At 40.2% G+C, this 17,506-nt stretch overlaps 1 protein-coding gene across 1 annotated transcript; it reads right to left on the reverse strand.

The window, feature by feature from the left end:
- Positions 1-498: 498 nt before the first annotated feature.
- On the reverse strand, positions 499-4,934 carry LOC128362245 (high choriolytic enzyme 1-like). The gene is made up of 9 exons (XM_053322990.1): positions 4,872-4,934; positions 4,637-4,667; positions 4,463-4,528; positions 4,045-4,197; positions 2,872-2,989; positions 2,549-2,727; positions 1,539-1,620; positions 863-991; positions 499-550 (listed from the first exon to the last, which is right to left on the reverse strand). The coding sequence occupies exons 1-9, from the start codon at positions 4,932-4,934 to the stop codon at positions 499-501; spliced, it is 873 nt and encodes a 290-aa protein (XP_053178965.1).
- Between the last annotated feature and the right edge of the window lie 12,572 nt (positions 4,935-17,506).

Genomic DNA, 17,506 nt, shown 5'->3' on the forward strand with positions numbered 1-17,506 from the left:
CTGAAAGCATTTTTATTCATTATTAATGTTCAATGAAGTGCAGAAGCAGTTATACACATACAGTAAGTGTAAACTTGTGCTGTTGTGTTTGGACAGTTGCATTGCCTATACTTTTAAAGTTAATTAAATCAGTATCATATTTTGCTGAATTTAATCAGATTCTGAATTTCATTAAGCACATTACAAATCACAAGATGTATTACTGGCGTTGCTTGTAGATGAGAAGCTGCATGGTTTGCCTCCTGTTGAAAAAACAATTAAAAATGTTCAAAATAATTACACATACGTGCATTCAAGCACATACACACGTATACACACTACAAACACACACATATGCAGTAAAATATTAAAGTCCTTTGGTTATAACTCTAACATTTCATAAAATACATTATCTCTACACATTAGATCATCAGATGTTTAAATAGAAAATGAGTCAGTGAATACAAGCTAACAACAAATCACGTTGATGATGATGTCCACAGAAACTTACTTTAATTTCTAGAGGAATTGGTTCCTTTTCACAGGTTCCACATCAGATTGGGAAGCAGTTCTATCAGAATTTAAAAAGACAGAAAATTCTGAAAATGTTTTATTAAAAGAGCTGCTGTAAAGTGAACATATATATTTTATATTTTTTTATATAATTTAATTGTTCTAGATTTACTGTATGTCTATTTACTAGTCTCTCCATTTTGTCAGCAGGGTGATAGATACAGTAGTATGATGAGAGAGTAGTGTTGGTAGGTGGTAGGCTAGTGGGTAGCCAGGTTAGAAGGTAGGAAGGATGAAGATGAGAGGAAACAAGAGCAGGTTGATAGTTCAGAGGGAATAGTAGTAACAGGCTTCATGAGTCAGAAGATACATACTGCAGCGATAAAGACGGTTCACCCGAAGGATGTCGTTGGGACTCATCTCTTTGGCCTCGCCAATGGGCACGTTGGGGTCGGGGATGGGAACAATGGTTGGCTGCCCATTCTTTGAGAAAAAATTCCTGTGGTGCAAACAGGCAGTAGTGAAGAGGAGTGTAACATGTAAACTTGTAACCATTCTCTGTTTTCACAACTGCTTAGATCTTGTTCAACAGGAACCACTAGTTCTTCCTGTAGAGCTGAGTGACCACTGATGTACAGTATGGGAGGATTACAGCTGCATTAAGAATGTTTCACCAGCTGGGGGCAGAAAAACTCAACAACAGACTGAAAACATGATAATATAATGTAATCTGACATATTATCACTTTGTGAGGTTGTTCTGGCTAACATGTCTAGATGTACATCTAGCAGACACACAGACTATAATTAGCATTTATTTGGATAGATGCTGTATCCACTTGATTTCTGTAAGTCCAATATTTTCTTTTCTTGAAGAGGCTTCAAACACTCTGATAGACAAATCAAAGGAGTAGCAAGCTACCAAATGTATAATCATTTTAGTACAAAATACCCGCCCACTGCTGAGAGAAGAAGAGTTTGTCATGTTATAATATGATTTAACTTTTGCTTAAGTATACTAATCAATGAGTAAACTATGAGAGCTACCTTCCATAGTGCATGATAGAGTTGTAGTCATAGGGAGTGCGAAGGTTCCTTGTCTGGACCTTTTCAAATTGGTCCTCTTCTCCTGCGAAAGAATCACACAAGTCAGATTTGGTGTGTTCCATTACAGTTTGTCAGTATAATGTTTGAAAAGTGCAGTAAGTGAAAAGCATGAACAGCATATGCAGGAAACTACATATGTCACTATTTCTGTACCAATGGTTGCTCATTCAAGAGGTCTTGATAAACATGTTTCATACCCTGAGTTACTTTATACCTGCTGAAATGAAATGATGAAGTCCAGTCATTTATTAGTAAGTGTTAAGAGTCAGATGTATATTAATATATTATATATATATTATATTAATATTCCAAATAATTATAAAATGGCCCTAAAATATCACCAGACATTAAGGAATCATGTTCATTTCAAACACTGATATCACTGACAATAGTAGTCCAGCCAGAATATTCACATTTGAAAAGCTCAGTTGCAGCCCTCAAGTAATGTTTATGTTGTCATTCTGTGTTTTGGCCTGATGCGCCACCCACCATCTAGCTACCAATCACAAAGTCAGTAGCGTTTCAGCAGCCAGGTGGCCAGTTGCCACTGAGCTGCAGCTAGGAACACTGCAGATAATGTCTGATGTTACAAAACCAAAAAAGCTTTGTTATGACTCTCAAATAGGTCGTGACAATTTGAGAAACAAAAACAAGGGTATGTATAGGAGATGCCTTTGCAGGATCACGTCCAACAACTGGCAACCCGCATGAACATCAACTCTGGCAGGGAGGGGGCGAGGAGAGACAGCTCTCTCCAGTTTTGAACGTGAGCCGCAGTACCATTTCTAAACGCTTGGTGTCAGAGTTACATACTTCAACTTTAATACATCCTGGTTTTTGTTGTTGGTTTTGTTATTTCAAACGTAATATTGAAGTCATAGTTTATTCTATATAATGGATAATGACATTTTCAAATTTTTGATGAAGACTGTGATTGTAACATGACTCACCATCTAGGATGTTTTCCCAGACGATTTGAACATGCTTGTCCCTGTCAGACCGATTCTGTTCATGGTGGAAGCCCAGGGCATGGAGCAGCTCATGTTGGATGACATGGTGATAAATGCACCCAGAAATATCCAGCGACAATATCTGCGGCCCCCTCCTACGCCCCAATTTGGAGTAACACCTGAAACAGAGCAGTAAATAAAACTATCAAACTGTAAAAGAGCCTTAATGTTTCCCCAAGAATATCCCATACAGTGTACCTTTGACCTGAGACACACCATGTCTGTTGCATTCAGGTGTGCTATAGTGCATGTGCGGTCCTTACCCATCGTCAGACTGGATGTCCAGAAAGTCCTTCTGTCTTTTGAAAGGGATGAAGCGGATGCAGGTAGACCGGGAAAATGACTCCAGACCTTGAATGATGGTGCTTCTGTCTTTGGGGGCTTGAAAGAAAGGAAAAAAAAACATTTATTAGTTTAGTCAGTTTTCTTATCTTAATCTTGATGGGCAACAATTCAAAAAAGTTTTAAAAGGGGACTGTGTAAGTTTTTTCTAAACAGTAGCCACTGTAGCAAAAATGGGATGATTACTACTTATTACTAATTATTAGGACATCTTTAAAAGCTAATTTAAGACTTACCTTTGTAGCCTAGTTTGTCTATATTTTTTTATGAAAGGTTTTATTATATTCTGTTCTTTTATTTATCGTTTTTAAACTGTTTAGTTTATTAGTTTATTTAGCCTATTAATTGTATAATTTTAGTTATTTACATTATTATGTCATCGTATTAATGTTAACTTTTAAATTCTGGTTTGAATTAAATTTTTTTAAGTCATCTTTTCTTTATGTTCAGTTCCTTTTCTTTATTTGGTGTTATCCAGTCTCTGGTGAGTCCTCACTGCAAATTATTGAGGGTGGGATAGTGCTTCCTCAGTTTTCAGCATGTATACATGTATTATGTGTGAGAAAAAGTGTGTGTGTGTGTGTGTGTGTGTGTTTGTGTGTGTGTGTGGCTTTTGGTTTTGCTTCTGCTTTGTTTGTGCTTGCTTTTATTATGTAAAGCACATTGTTCTACATTTTACTGTATAAGAAGTTCTAGATAAGTAAAGTCTGATTGATTGATTGATTGATTGATTGATACTAGAGGTGTAAAGAACAAATCAGATCACAAATCACTTTACTGACTCAAATAATTTCTATACGATTTGTAGTCGTTGACTATGTAAATGTAATTCAGTATATACAACAGTAACTAGTTGCATCAAACTTGAATACATACAACAGTAAATGAATGCATTGTTGTTAAAATGCACCACATATCAACATGTTGTTCAGTAGTGTCTGTCATACAGTATCAGTTTGCACACATCAGCCTCCATAATTAAGGCTGTAGCCCATAAGTGTTCTGAATTGAAGACAGGTGTGTTATATATTGCTAATCCGCCTCTCACAAACCAACATTGTGCCTTCAAAAGCTAGATGATTAGTGAGACTTACAGTACTGTTTGGAGATGCGGTAAGGAACATAGACGTTGCCATCAGAAGCTTTAGGCCACTTGCAGCCTCGTGCGGTGCAGGGATCAGCATTCCCTAGATCAGTTGACACTGCTATGTCTCCAAACATCACTAGAGGATCACCAGGGTTCTTTCCTGTAAAATGACATGATGACAGTTTAGAAAAAGTTTTTAATCTTGTTTGTTGTACTGCATTTCATTCAGGCAGGTCAAATCTGAGTCTATATAGGCTAATATACTGTAATACTTGCATAATGTAATCTCAGTTTAAATGTAAAATGATTGTCTTGCTCTATGCATTTACTGCTGGAATGATAATTTCACCAAAGATGAAATGTTATCACATATTATGAGATCTGTACTGAACAACACAAAGCAGCTGCAGTGGAGATGAACATACCCAGATTGGCATTGGCTTTCTCTATCAGTGTGGAGACACTGAAATCATCTTCCTCAATGGTGTTCCCTGTTGAATAGAAACAGTTTGTTCATGTACTTGAATGTAACTTCATGAATACTAAATATTTACATCAAGTAAATACATTTTACTTCATGAAATGTAAGTATGTCTTACCAGAGGATTCATCACTCTTTTCAAATGAAGCCTGTAATAGCATGCAGAGGTTGGTTAAATGCTTTTAAATTGATATAGTGCCACTGTGGTCTTTTCTGAATTCAGTATAATATTTTTTGCAAGTTGAAATATTCAGTTTAAATCCTGCAAACTTCAATTTCAGAGACTACTGAATGAAACATTTGCAATACTGTGTGAATACTGTATGAATCTAAAGGTGTCTGTTGATGCTTACCTGCAGAGTGAAGCTCTGGACAGAGCAGAGGAGGATGCTGAGCACAGCGGTCTGGAGGATCATGGCTGGTCACAGAACAGCAACAGCAGACAAAGAAGACATCCAGAGAGACAGAAGATCTCAAGCTTATATTGGTGGGAGAGCAACTTCCTCTCATCTAAATATGGCATGTTGCTCAACAACAGTAATGAAATAAGTACTCAGATCTAACAGAACAATGTAGAAGTATGTCATTATAAGTGAAAGTCTTGCTCTTATAATCATACTTAAATAAAAGTAGATCATATCAGTGATATGTTTTTTTTTGCAGAAAATCAAGGTCAGAACAAAGATAAGTCCACAATTCGTATTCATGTTTTAACTTTTCTCAAATCTTTTCTTTTTCTGTTGAAATATTAGAGTTGATTTTGTTTGGTTGGGAAACTGGTTTTATCTTCACTGCATTTTATTCTATTTAATAAATGTTATATATTATATATGTTTTAAACATGACATACAATATTTTCAATGGTTTATACTTGAGTAAAGTATAAGTGGCTCAGAATTGTACAGTACTTGAGTGAATGTACTTAGTTACATTGCACCACTGCTCAACAGACACTTATTGACAAATTCAACTCAAGTGGAAGTGACTGTTATTACTTGAATTACTATGAATGACCAATATATTTTCTGTAACTCGAAGAAAATGCTTACCAAATGCAAGGATGCTTCTTATGTTTCTCGTTAGACAGCCTTTGAAGATAGGTTATTTTTTATTTTTTTTGTTTTATTTTTTTTTCCAATGTGTCAGTGTTAATGGGGACCTCCTGATCTATTTCAAGTAAAAGAAGAGCTCAATTCAAAACTGTTTGATACCAAAGAGGTTACAGACATCAGAAAACTCTGCTCGGCTCATTTGGTTACGGGACATTTTACTGTGCCCTTGTTTTTGGCACTTAACCTTGAAGGTTCTTTATATTGTGCTAATTTTGAACTCAGCTATATGCAGCCTGTATGTTGGGCATAATAGTTGATTTTGTTTGGTTTAAGCCACTTCCATACGCACACATGCACACAGACACACACAGTTATTTAGTTTTTCTATTAAATGTTTGTATGAAAATGAACTTGATATTTGTTCAAATAAAAATGAATTCTTTGCATAAATTGTTTTTTTTGTCCTAATTTCACTTACATGTGTGAATACAGAAAACCAGGATGTTTTGGTATCCTTGTAGCATGTTGTTGCTTTGAGGCAACAAACCCATTTTTGGGGTTGGGGAGTGGGGATTTTACGATTAATATATGAACAAGGACTCCCAAACTCCCAAAAAGTAGGGTGAAATATTTTTTCCCCCGGAAAAATAAAATGTGGATGAACCTTCCCTTGTCCTTGATGGGACGAATCAATTGTATCAAAATGAATATCTTACAGAAATTTCTCTTTTTGTTTTAAATACACTCTGGATGGTAAAGGGACATTCCATGCCACTCAAGTGGCTGCCTGGCAACGTGGTCCACCTGAAGGTGATCTCCTTGAAGGAATTGATCTTTACTCCAAGTCAGAAACCCTCAACATCCCCAAGGCAATGACTGACATCATACCTGCACCAAAGAGAGGAATCACAGAGCGTCCATTCAGTGTAGTAGCACCAGATTGTTTCACACAGTTGTATGAACAATGTCCTGCAGCACAGAAAGCACAAGCTACAGACATGGCCTTTTTCATGTCCAGGACATCTCAAAAACCAATGCCTTGTACAATCAAAAGGCAAGCACAGTCAACCCAGAGAAAACTACAGTAGGGTATCTACCTATCATCCATGTCTCCAAATCAATGGAACAATAGCATGTCATTCTGACAGTGGATGAAGCACTTTATCTGAAGTGGTTACTGTCTCTGCCACCCATGCCTAAAGCCTGCAGGGAGTTCACTTCATGTGTGTTCTATTCTATTCTATCCTATTCAGAAAGAGTCACATGGAATGTATGGAAGCATGCAACTGCAGGAAACATTACAACACTTGCCAGAACATAGAAGAACACTGTGAATAAGATGTTTTATTTTGATACCCATTAGCTGCATCAAAACTGCTACCGATATTGGGGATGACCAAGGTTCCATTACAGCACATTTGACCTCAAAACAAAATACAAAGTAAAAGAAGCCTGATAATGAAAAAAATATGAATAATAAAAATAATAGCTGAGTAGTTATTCACTAAACAACTATTTTTGCAATATCTAAGCAGTTTCCTTCACATTACATCTCAAATCTGAATATGCCATCGGATTGCTAAGATATAGGAAAACCTACAAAAGCACATTTGATTCATGTTTTTACCTTGTTTAGTCAATAAAATACACTGAGAAATAGATTCCATGTTGGATTTCTCAAATTTTTAGGCATTTTGGGGCATTTTTGAACCCCTTAATACCCCTAGAAATGTTAGATATTATACATATTCGCAAAATGCCTCCACCACTTTAAATAAGCACATTTTCAGAAATTCTGCCTAGACTAAAGGGGGAGGGAGTGGGAGGGGTCTTGGCAGATTGTGTTCATGTTGTTGTACTGTCGAAATATCTGTAACACAAAAATCCTCAATAAACACAATGTTAACTTTTTTTTTTTTAATGACAATGTCAAAGGTAAAGATATTAATTAGGAGCTTATTTCTGTAATACTTTATTTTAGTCATTATGAATCTATCAATGAATCGAGTATGAGTGGCCTGTAAAAACATGCAATACATTACCAAAGTGAACAACACAAAGTAGCTGCACAGCAGCACACATATCAGTGTTAATTATATGTTTATGTTTTTGCATTAATGTTTTCCCATTTACACAACTCTCAGAGTTGCATGACATTGATGTGGTTATATGATTTCTTTAATTGTGGCCACGGTTGCATTGTGTGCTTAGTTTTCACACAGTCTTGTAAAATCTTGCAAAAACAGGAACAATGATTAAGGTAAAACTTATGACAAATAGGACATATGGTTTCCCAGTGAATCACCTGAGCTTTTGCTTTTGTATCATGCAATGGACTGTTAATAGATTGTCTTAAAGATTGTCTTCTTTTCTTCTTCACTTGTAGATATAGTATTTTAGGCACCATTTTTGCTATTCCGTCTTGGGATATTGAGGAGAGGGTGAAGGCCGCTACCGAGGATCAGCCTGGTCCCAGTGCCTGTCCACAGAACTGCCTGTTTGTCCCACCTGCCTTGAGGTCTGAGGTGCTGCAATGAGCCCACTCCTCCAAACTTACCTGCCACCCTGGGGTTCAGGGAACTAAACTCTTCCTCCTCCAATGTTTCTGGTGGCCTACCCTGGAGGATGATCTACCCCGTCTGCAACCAGCATAAGTCCTCCCATTAAGCGCCAGCGGGTCTCCTTCAGCTTCTTCCGGTCCTTCATCGCCCGTGGTCCCACATCTCCCTGGACTTTGTCACAGGCCTTCCTCCCTCCAATGGCAACACTGTCATCCTCTCGGTAGTGGACCGTTTTAGTAAAATGGCCCACTTCGTGTACTTGCCCAAGCTTTCCACGGCCAAAGAGACTGCTCAGTTGGTACTACTCCATGTCTTCGTCCAACGGCAAGACCGAGCGCAAGAACCAGGAGATGGAAACGGCGCTCCTGTGCATGGTCTCCCAGAACCCGTCCTCGACCCCGGGCCCTCTACGGGTGGAGTCTAAGAAGATGGCTCCCAAGTTCATCGGCCCATTTGCCATCGAGAAAGTTGTCAACCCTGCAGAAGTGAGGCTGAAGCTTCCGCGCTCCATGCGCATTCATCCCACCTTCCACGTGTCCAAGGTGAAGTCATTCTATGAGAGCCCTCTATCGCCTGCAGTTCCGCCTCCTCCTTGCTTCATTGATGGAGGTCCAGTCTATTCCGTTCAGCGCCTAATCCGTTCTCGACGGCGTGGTAGGGAGCTCCAATACCTGGTTGATTGGGAAGGATACGGTCCAGAGGAGAGGTCCTGGGTCCCTGCTGACCATATCCTCGACCCAGACCTCATTGCTGATTTCCACCGTCGTAACCCTGATCAGCCTTCCAGCACCTCCGTACCTTCACGGAGTTCCTGCCCGGTGGTTCGTCCCTCTTCCTTGCCTGTCTCCACTGAGGAGGATATTCCACCGGAGGAGTCTTCCATGGACCTCCCTGTGGAGGAGTCATCTGATGACGAGGGTTCTCTCCACTCTGACCCCCCCTCCCAGCAGGCTGCGGACATGGACTGGTCTGCTTCCGAGGAGTTTCAGATGCCAGCATTCACCTGCAGATCTTATATATATGCTCTGGCTTTGCCCATCTTTGCATAAATATTGGATGGATGTTTTTAATATAATTTCTGTAATAAGTGGGGAAAAGTTGAGCCTGATGCTTTTGGTGCATTGTTTGGAGTTTTTCCTATGTTACCAACTGTCTCTGTTGTATAGGTAGGAATGATGATGACATCCCACAGAGCACAGTAAAGAAATGTTACCAATTAATAAATGTTCCAAACAAACCATCAAAAAAGACAAATGTTCATATTTTAGCTCTGAAACAAAGATAGCAGAAGTGATTATCTAAGTTCAACTAGTTCATTACTCAGGAACAGATAAAATACTGTCACATTTGGACATTTTTCAGTGAATATATTTTTCTACATTGTTTCAAGTTTGCATTGTTTTTCTTTAAATCACTAAACTATCTGTCTGCTTATCAATAAAAGACTTGACTTCAAGATGTCTTAGAAGTGGATCAGGATCAGAGTTGATTTATTTTATAGATGGAAATAGAGAAGATCTCTCATTAAGACTTTTTAAAAACTGAACCAACTAAAGCAGCATACTGAAGGCTTTTTATTTCAATCATATATTTGATCAGTAATCTAACAATATGGATAATGAATAATTTATGATAAGCTACCCATGGCATCACTCAGTGATTAATATGGTGATGCCCTGAAACTAAATTCAACAAAACATACATTCCATGTCAAATGTAAAAATATAATTTTTTATTTCTGTAATACTTTATTTTAGTCACTATGAATCTATCAATGAATGGAGTATGAGTGGCCTGTAAGAACATGCAATACATTACCAAAGTGAACAACACAAAGTAGCTGCACAGCAGCACACATATCAGTGTTAATTACATGTTTATGTGTTTGCATTAATGTTTTCGCATTTACACAACTCTCAGAGTTGCATGACATTGATGTGGTTATATGATTTCTTTAATTGTGGCCATGGTTGCATTGTGTGCTTAGTTTCCACACAGTCTTGTAAAATCTTGCAAAAACAGGAACAATGATTAAGGTAAAACTTATGAGCACAGATACGACATATGGTTTCCCAGTGAATCACCTGAGCTTTTGCTTTTGTATCATGTAATGGACTGTTAATAGATTGTCTTCTTTTCTTCTTCACTTGTAGAAGTAGTATTTTAGGCACCATTTTTTTCAAATATCTGCAGGTCCGGAGCTTTGCTCATAACCAGTGATGTACAACGCCGTCACCGTTACTACCAAAAAAATGCGCTGTTACTTCATCAGACCTCACTGAAGTGTTTTTTGTCCGAACAGGCGGTTCTCTCTGTCTGGGTCTGTTCGAAACCAAATACTTTCCTACTACTTGTACTAACTCTGACGTCATTTGAAGTATGAAGTGTGTTTCAACTGCATAGTATGTGATTTAGAGTATGTGAGAAGTTCCCGGATGGTTTACTAGATTCACCAGAAATACAGAGTATGCATCAAGAGCTGACTACTCACACTCTTTACACCGCGTTCCAAATTATTATACAAATGATATTTTTCTCAGATTTTCCTAAATAGTCAATGAGAATGACAATCAGTATAATTTTCAAGTCATCAACCGTTAGAGTATAATTCGAATTTTATTGAATAAACGTCCCAATGATAACAGTATTTTTTTCAAAAATAAAAAACTCAAAATGCACTGTTCCAAATTATTATGCACAACACAGTTTCAAAACATTTTATAGGTTGTAAAGAACTGAAAATGGTCATTTGTTGAATTTGCAGCATTAGGGGGTCATAATTACTGAAATCAAAATCTATTTCAATAAAAAAAGCATTTTAACAGGCCAAGTTACATGTTAACATAGGACCCCTTCTGTGATATCACCTTCACAATTCTTGCATCCATTGAACTTGTGAGTTTCTGGACAGTTTCTGCTTGAATGTCTTTGCAGGATGTCAGAATAGCCTCCCAGAGCAGCTGTTTGGATGTGAACTGACTCCCACCCTCATAGATCTTTTGCTTGAGGATGCTCTAAAGGTTCTCAATAGGGTGGAGGTCTGGGGAGGATGGGGACAACCCCATGAGTTTCTCTCCTTTTATGCCCATAGCAGCCAGTGACACAGAGGTATTCTTTGCAGCATGAGATGGTGCATTGTCATGCATGAAGATGATTTTGCTACGGAAGGCACAGTTCTTCTTGGTGGTCAGTCAGAAACTCTTCCAACTTTGCCGAGGTCATTTTCACACCTTCAGGGACCCTAAAGGGGCCCACCCGCTCTCTCCCCATGATTCCGGCCCAAAACATGACTCCCCCACCTCCTTGTTGACGTCGTAGCCTTGTTGGGACATGGTGGCCATTCACCAACCATCCACTACTCCATCCATCTGGACCATCCAGGGTTGCACAGCACTCATCAGTAAACAAGACTGTTTGAAAATTAGTCTTCATGTATTTCTGGGCCCACTGCAACAGTTTCTGCTTGTGAGCATTGGTTAAAGGTGGCCGAATAGTAGGTTTTTGCACAACTGCAAGCCTCTGGAGGATCCTACACCTTGAGGTTCGTGGGACTCCAGAGGCATCAGCAGCTTCGAATACCTGTTTGCTGCTTCATGGTGGCATTTTAGCAGCTGCTCTCTTGATCCGATGTTTCAAGCAGAAACTGTCCAGAAACTCACAAGTTCAATGGATGCAAGAATTGTGAAGGTGATATCACAGAAGGGGTCCTATGTTAACATGTAACTTGGCCTGTTAAGATGCTTTTTTTATTGAAATAGATTTTGATTTCAGTAATTATGACCTCCTAATGCTGCAAATTCAACAAATGACCATTTTCAGTTCTTTACAACTAAATACTGTTATCATTGGGACGTTTGTTCAATAAAATTCGAATTATACTCTAACGGTTGATGACTAGAAAATTATACGGACTGTCATTCTCATTGACTATTTAGGAAAATCTGAGAAAAATATCATTTGCATAATAATTTGGAACGCGGTGTAAACAGGTGCTATTTGGACAAATTAACATCACATTGTAGATCTAAAGGGATACTTTCTCACCTAAAAGGGTTAGAAATATCGATAAAGTGGTATATTTACAGAGTTAGAGCTAAAATGAAATCAGCTTCAACCTGATGATTTCAGCTGGGGTAGGGACGAAATGCATTGTGGGTTATCGTGTAGTTTACTACAATGTAAACGGTCTGCTTACTATCTGTAGTAAGCAGATGTGTAGTGTGTAGTGTGTAGGATGGAAGTATGTAGTATAGAAGTATATAGTATACAGTACGCGGTTTCGAACACAGTCATTGTCTCCCTGCCAAAGAGTGGCTGCACTTAGAGGCAAAACCAAAGACAGAGTAGGACACAAATGAGACACAATCTCCAGGAATCTGGAGCGAGAGAGCAAGATGCGCTGTAGAGAGTGACTGCACGCGTTTGTGTTTATGTGACTATCAATGCAGCGTGTGTGAGAGCAAATCACCCTGATAGCTCTGTGTTGCTGTTTATATCCAGGGTGCCCCCTGAATATCATGACTACTGCCAGGTTTTCAGTAAAGCAAAGGCCATGTCCCTGCCTCCACATCGGCCGTATGACTGCGCCATAGACCTCCTGCCTGGCATGTCACCCCCCAAGGGTCGCCTGTACTCCCTGTCTGCTCCAGAGAGAAAGTCCATGGAGACCTACATTAATGACTCCCTCGCTGCAGGCATCATCCATCCCTCGTCGTCACCCGCTGGGTCAGGGTTCTTCTTCGTTGATAAGAAAGACAAGACTCTGAGGCCCTGCATCGATTACTGAGGCTTGAACAAGATCACTGTAAAGAACCGCTACCCTCTGCCACTGATCTCATCTGCCTTCCAGCTGCTCCAGGGAGCCACCATCTTCACCAAGCTTGACCTTCGCAATGCTTACCACCTCGTCCGCATCAGAGAGGGGGATGAGTGGAAGACGGCATTCAACACTCCCACGGGGCATTACGAATACTTGGTGATGCCCTTTGGCCTCACCAATGCCCCTGCCATCTTCCAGGCCTTGGTCAACGATGTGCTCAGGGACATGCTTAATCGGTTTGTCTTCGTATTTAGATGACATCCTGATGTTTTCCAAGACCCGGGAGGAACACATCCACCACGTCCAGGCGTCTCCTCAAGAACTCCCTGTTCGTCAAGGCAGAGAAGTGTGAATTTCACGCCTCTTCTGTGTCCTTCCTTTGGTACATCGTAGCTCAAGGCAGCGTGCAGATGGACCCAGCGAAGACCGTCACCTCCTGGCCTGTCCCAGACTCCCGCAAGCAACTACAATGCTTCCTGGGGTTTGCCAACTTTTACCACCGCTTTATCCGCAACTACAGTTCGGTGGCGGCACCTCTCACTGCCCTCACTTCCTCCAAAGTGTACATACGGTGGACCTCTGCTGCAGAGGAGACCTTCCAGGCCCTCAAGTCCCGCTTTACCTCAGCCCCCATTCTACAGATGCCTGACTCCGAGCGCCAGTTTGTGGTGGAGGTGGATGCCTCTGACGTAAGGGTTGGGGCTGTCCTTTCCCAGCGCTCAGCCACCGACCGAAAGCTCCACCCCTGTGCCCTTTTCTCTCGGCGCCTGTCACTTGCTGAGAGAAATGATGACATAGGCAACCGAGAGCTGCTGGCAGGCAAGATGGCCCTGGAGGAGTGGCAGCATTGGCTGGAGGGTAGTAAGGAACCCTTTCTTGTCTGGACTGACCACAAGAACTTGGAGTACATCCGCTCAGCAAAGAGACTTAATTCCCGCCAAGCTTGATGGTGCATGTTCTTTGCCCGCTTCACTTTCAGCCTCTCCTACCGCCCTGGGTCCTGCAACACCAAGCCTGACGCCCTCTCCCGGCAGTTTCAGATAAGGGAGGATTCTGCAGAAGGACCGCCGTCCATCCTTCCCACGCCCTGCCTTGTTGCTACTCTGTCTTGGGATATTGAGGAGAGGGTGAAGGCCGCTACCGAGGATCAGCCTGGTCCCAGTGCCTGTCCACAGAACTGCCTGTTTGTCCCACCTGCCTTGAGGTCTGAGGTGCTGCAATGAGCCCACTCCTCCAAACTTACCTGCCACCCTGAGGTTTAGCGAACTAAACTCGTCCTCCTCCAACGTTTCTGGTGACCTACCCTGGAGGATGACACTCAAGAGTTCATCAGGACCTACCCTGTCTGCAACCAGCATAAGTCCTCCCATCAAGCGTCAGCGGGTCTCCTTCAGCTTCTTCCGGTCCCTCATCACCTGTGGTCCCACATCTCCCTGGACTTTGTTTAATTATTGAAAAACACAAAGTTGCGTTAACTATGGTCATGATATATATATATTTTTTTATAATATCCCCACACATTTCTTGCTGTGTGTGGTGTTAAGCAGCAGATAAAAGGCAGCTTGGAGAATAAAATGTGTTTGTACCACAGTGTTAAACTGCAGTGTATTGTTTCTGTGATGTTCATGTTTTATAATAAAGGAACATGAATAATATATATGAAATGTGTGTATATATATATATATATATACACACATACATATTTATATTAAATATTATAAATGTTATTGGTTTACCTTTTTCAGGACAGTCCCTAATCCAGTGTTATTGTGTGGATTTTATTAGTAGCAAGCATTTTAATTTTATATGTCCATCTACAGGTTTACAGATTTCACCAAGTCTAAGAAAGGGACTACTGGACAGGGACAGTTCAGCATTGACTCTTTCTTGATGCAGGCAAGAGGAGTGCAAGTATACCACCAGGGTCACCCTAGGCAGAAGGCCATCACAGAGTCGATAATTAACGACCTCATCATTTCATGCAATCTGCCACTGTCTTTGATTGAGAAGCCTAGCTTCAGAAACTTTATGGCAGTGGTAGATGAGAAGTATTGTCCAGTCAGCCGGGGCACTGTAACAAGACAACTAAGTGAGCAAGCAGCAGACAAAGAGGCCAAGATAAAGTTAAAATTATAGAAAAAAGACACAGTGTCTGTAACTGTGGACATTTGGACTGATAGAACCATGCGGGGCTTTTTGGGAATCACTGGCCATTTCATGAAGCTAGGCAATAGGACCCTAAGTCTCCTGTCAGTTCTGTTAGCCTGTGAACGATTCACAGGGTCTCACACAGGTGAGAGGATTAGTGAAAAATTTGAAGACATGTGTGACAAATTCAACATAAAGATAAAGATTAGAGTATATTATCTCAGATAACACATCAAACATGAAGAAAGCTTTTACTGTGTGCTTTTCCTCTGCCAAAAGTGAAGATGATGACCTGAAAAACAGTGAGCTCTGGGAGGACGTCAATGAGGATTACCAACATGAAGCTGAGTCTATCCAGAGCAGCTGCAAGCAAAAACACCTTCAGTGCTTTGCACATACATTGCAACTTGTTGTGCGAGATGGACTTAAAGAAACCAAAGTTCTCAACACTGCAATGGCAAAAGTAACAAAGTTCTTTAGTCTACTGCATTCCACTTGTGGACTAAAAGAGGCATTTGAAGCAAAGTATGGTGCCAACCGCAGTATCCCCTCTGCTGTAGCAACGAGATGGAACAGTTGAAGTAGTCACTGACTTGGATCCTCAAAGCCTGAATCCACTCTTGGAGTCCCAAGGTCATAAAGGCCTGTGTTTGTCAGCCAGAGAATTGGGTCAACTGCAAGAACTTGTGGAAGTTTTAGGCCCATTTCTTCAAGCAACGGATCTTACTCGCCACCTGGGGGGTTTAGTGAAAGCGCTGCAGACGTCCATTCAACGCTGTTTTCAAGGGATATTTGTGAATGTCAAAATGGATAGCTCACATGATCCAGCAGTTAATCTTCCATTTGGAGACATTGTCTATATCATTCTGCCCCTTTTGGCTATAGCAAGATGTCAATGAGATGATAATGGGTAGGTATACACACAATTTCCAAACATATATTACATATAACTAGGGGTGTGACAAGATCTCGTCGCGACAATATTTCTCGTCAAAGTGAATTTTGACTTGCGAAGCCATAATTAAGGTGTGTGTGTGTGTGTGGGGGGGGGGGGGCGATCGGTTTTCTATCGCTCATTTGCACATCATGTCATATCATTAACCTTGTTGCAGCTTCTACCTGCTGAGAAGATCAGAAGTATGAGATGAGGAGAGCAGCAGTAAGTTAACCTCAGGTCTCTACACTGAGAGCCTGAGATAGGAGGAGCAGGGAATCTAGCGCAGCTATGGAAGCCTAATGATGCCAAAAGTAAAATGAGTCACACTACCAAATTATAACAATTTATATGTTGTTCTACTTGTGTATTTATGTGATACAGGATTTGTACAATTTACTTTTTTTTTAAATTAGCAATATGTTATAATTTGTGATAATTGTATTTATATATTAGAATTGTTTCTACTCTTTATAATTTACTTTTTAGTATTTGTGATTGTATCTAACTTTTTTATTTACAGTTGTTATTTCCATAAATACCAAAATGATCCATCTATAAAATATCTATATGCAGAAACTTTTTACAGTGATGCATACTACATATGATAATTATATATTTAGAAAGTAGAACTAAAGTGATTCATTACAAGATGATTAGTTAAAACATTTCAATTCAATTTCCATTTTGTCAATTCCAAATAAACATAGTTAAAATCTCGTCTCGTCTCATATCTTGTCTCGTCTCGTCTTGTGAGCTGAGTGTATCGTCACACCCCTGCATATAACGCATGGCATTAATTTTATGCATACCAAAGATTCGAAGTATATTACATATGCTGTATTCTTAGATTTATTCGAAGCAATGTGTCAATATACTCATTGACACTGTGTATCAGTGGCATGATATGACACTATAACTAAATGCTTTTTGATTACCTTTTTCCAGACCTGGTCTTAGCTGAGGCTCAGAAAGTGGCTGTGCATGACAGCAGTAGTGGAGATGACGAGCAGGAGTCATCACCAACTAAAACACTGCGTGTTTTCTCTGGCTACCGGAAGAAACACAAGAAAAGTATGGACCATGGCTCATCTGTCAAGGCTGAGCTCATCCGCTATATCCAGGTCTCATCAGATGAAGATAGAGTGGACTCGTTTGGAGTTTTGGAAAAGGCAGTCCAAGGCCTTCCCAAGGCTCTATCCTGTGGCTATGAGAGTGACAGCCAGTAATGCACCAGTGGAGAGGGGTGTTCAGCCAAGGGGGACTTATTATGCTTCCCCACGGTGCAAGTCTGTCAGCAAAGATGCTGTCAAATTAGATGTTTTTGAAATGTAAGCTTTGTGTTTAAAGATTTTCCAGGAAGGTGAGAGGGGGTTTGAGAGAGCCAGTTTTTCATTTCTAAGTTTGAAATTTAAATTAGCATAACTTTTCATTTTCTTGCACCCTGTAGTATTTTACAACATTGTTAAAATTA

This window comes from Scomber japonicus, chromosome 1, assembly GCF_027409825.1.
Source record: "Scomber japonicus isolate fScoJap1 chromosome 1, fScoJap1.pri, whole genome shotgun sequence".
Taxonomy (NCBI): domain Eukaryota; kingdom Metazoa; phylum Chordata; class Actinopteri; order Scombriformes; family Scombridae; genus Scomber; species Scomber japonicus.

Bases quoted from the DNA above. Each gene is read 5' to 3' on its own strand.
- LOC128362245 (XM_053322990.1), bottom strand. From the start codon at position 4,934: ATGATCCTCCAGACCGCTGTGCTCAGCATCCTCCTCTGCTCTGTCCAG. The intron at 4,668-4,871 runs GTAAGCATCAAC...ATGCTATTACAG, and splicing joins TCCAGAGCTTCACTCTGCAG to GCTTCATTTGAAAAGAGTGA. The intron at 4,529-4,636 runs GTAAGACATACT...TCTATTCAACAG, and splicing joins AAAGAGTGATGAATCCTCTG to GGAACACCATTGAGGAAGAT.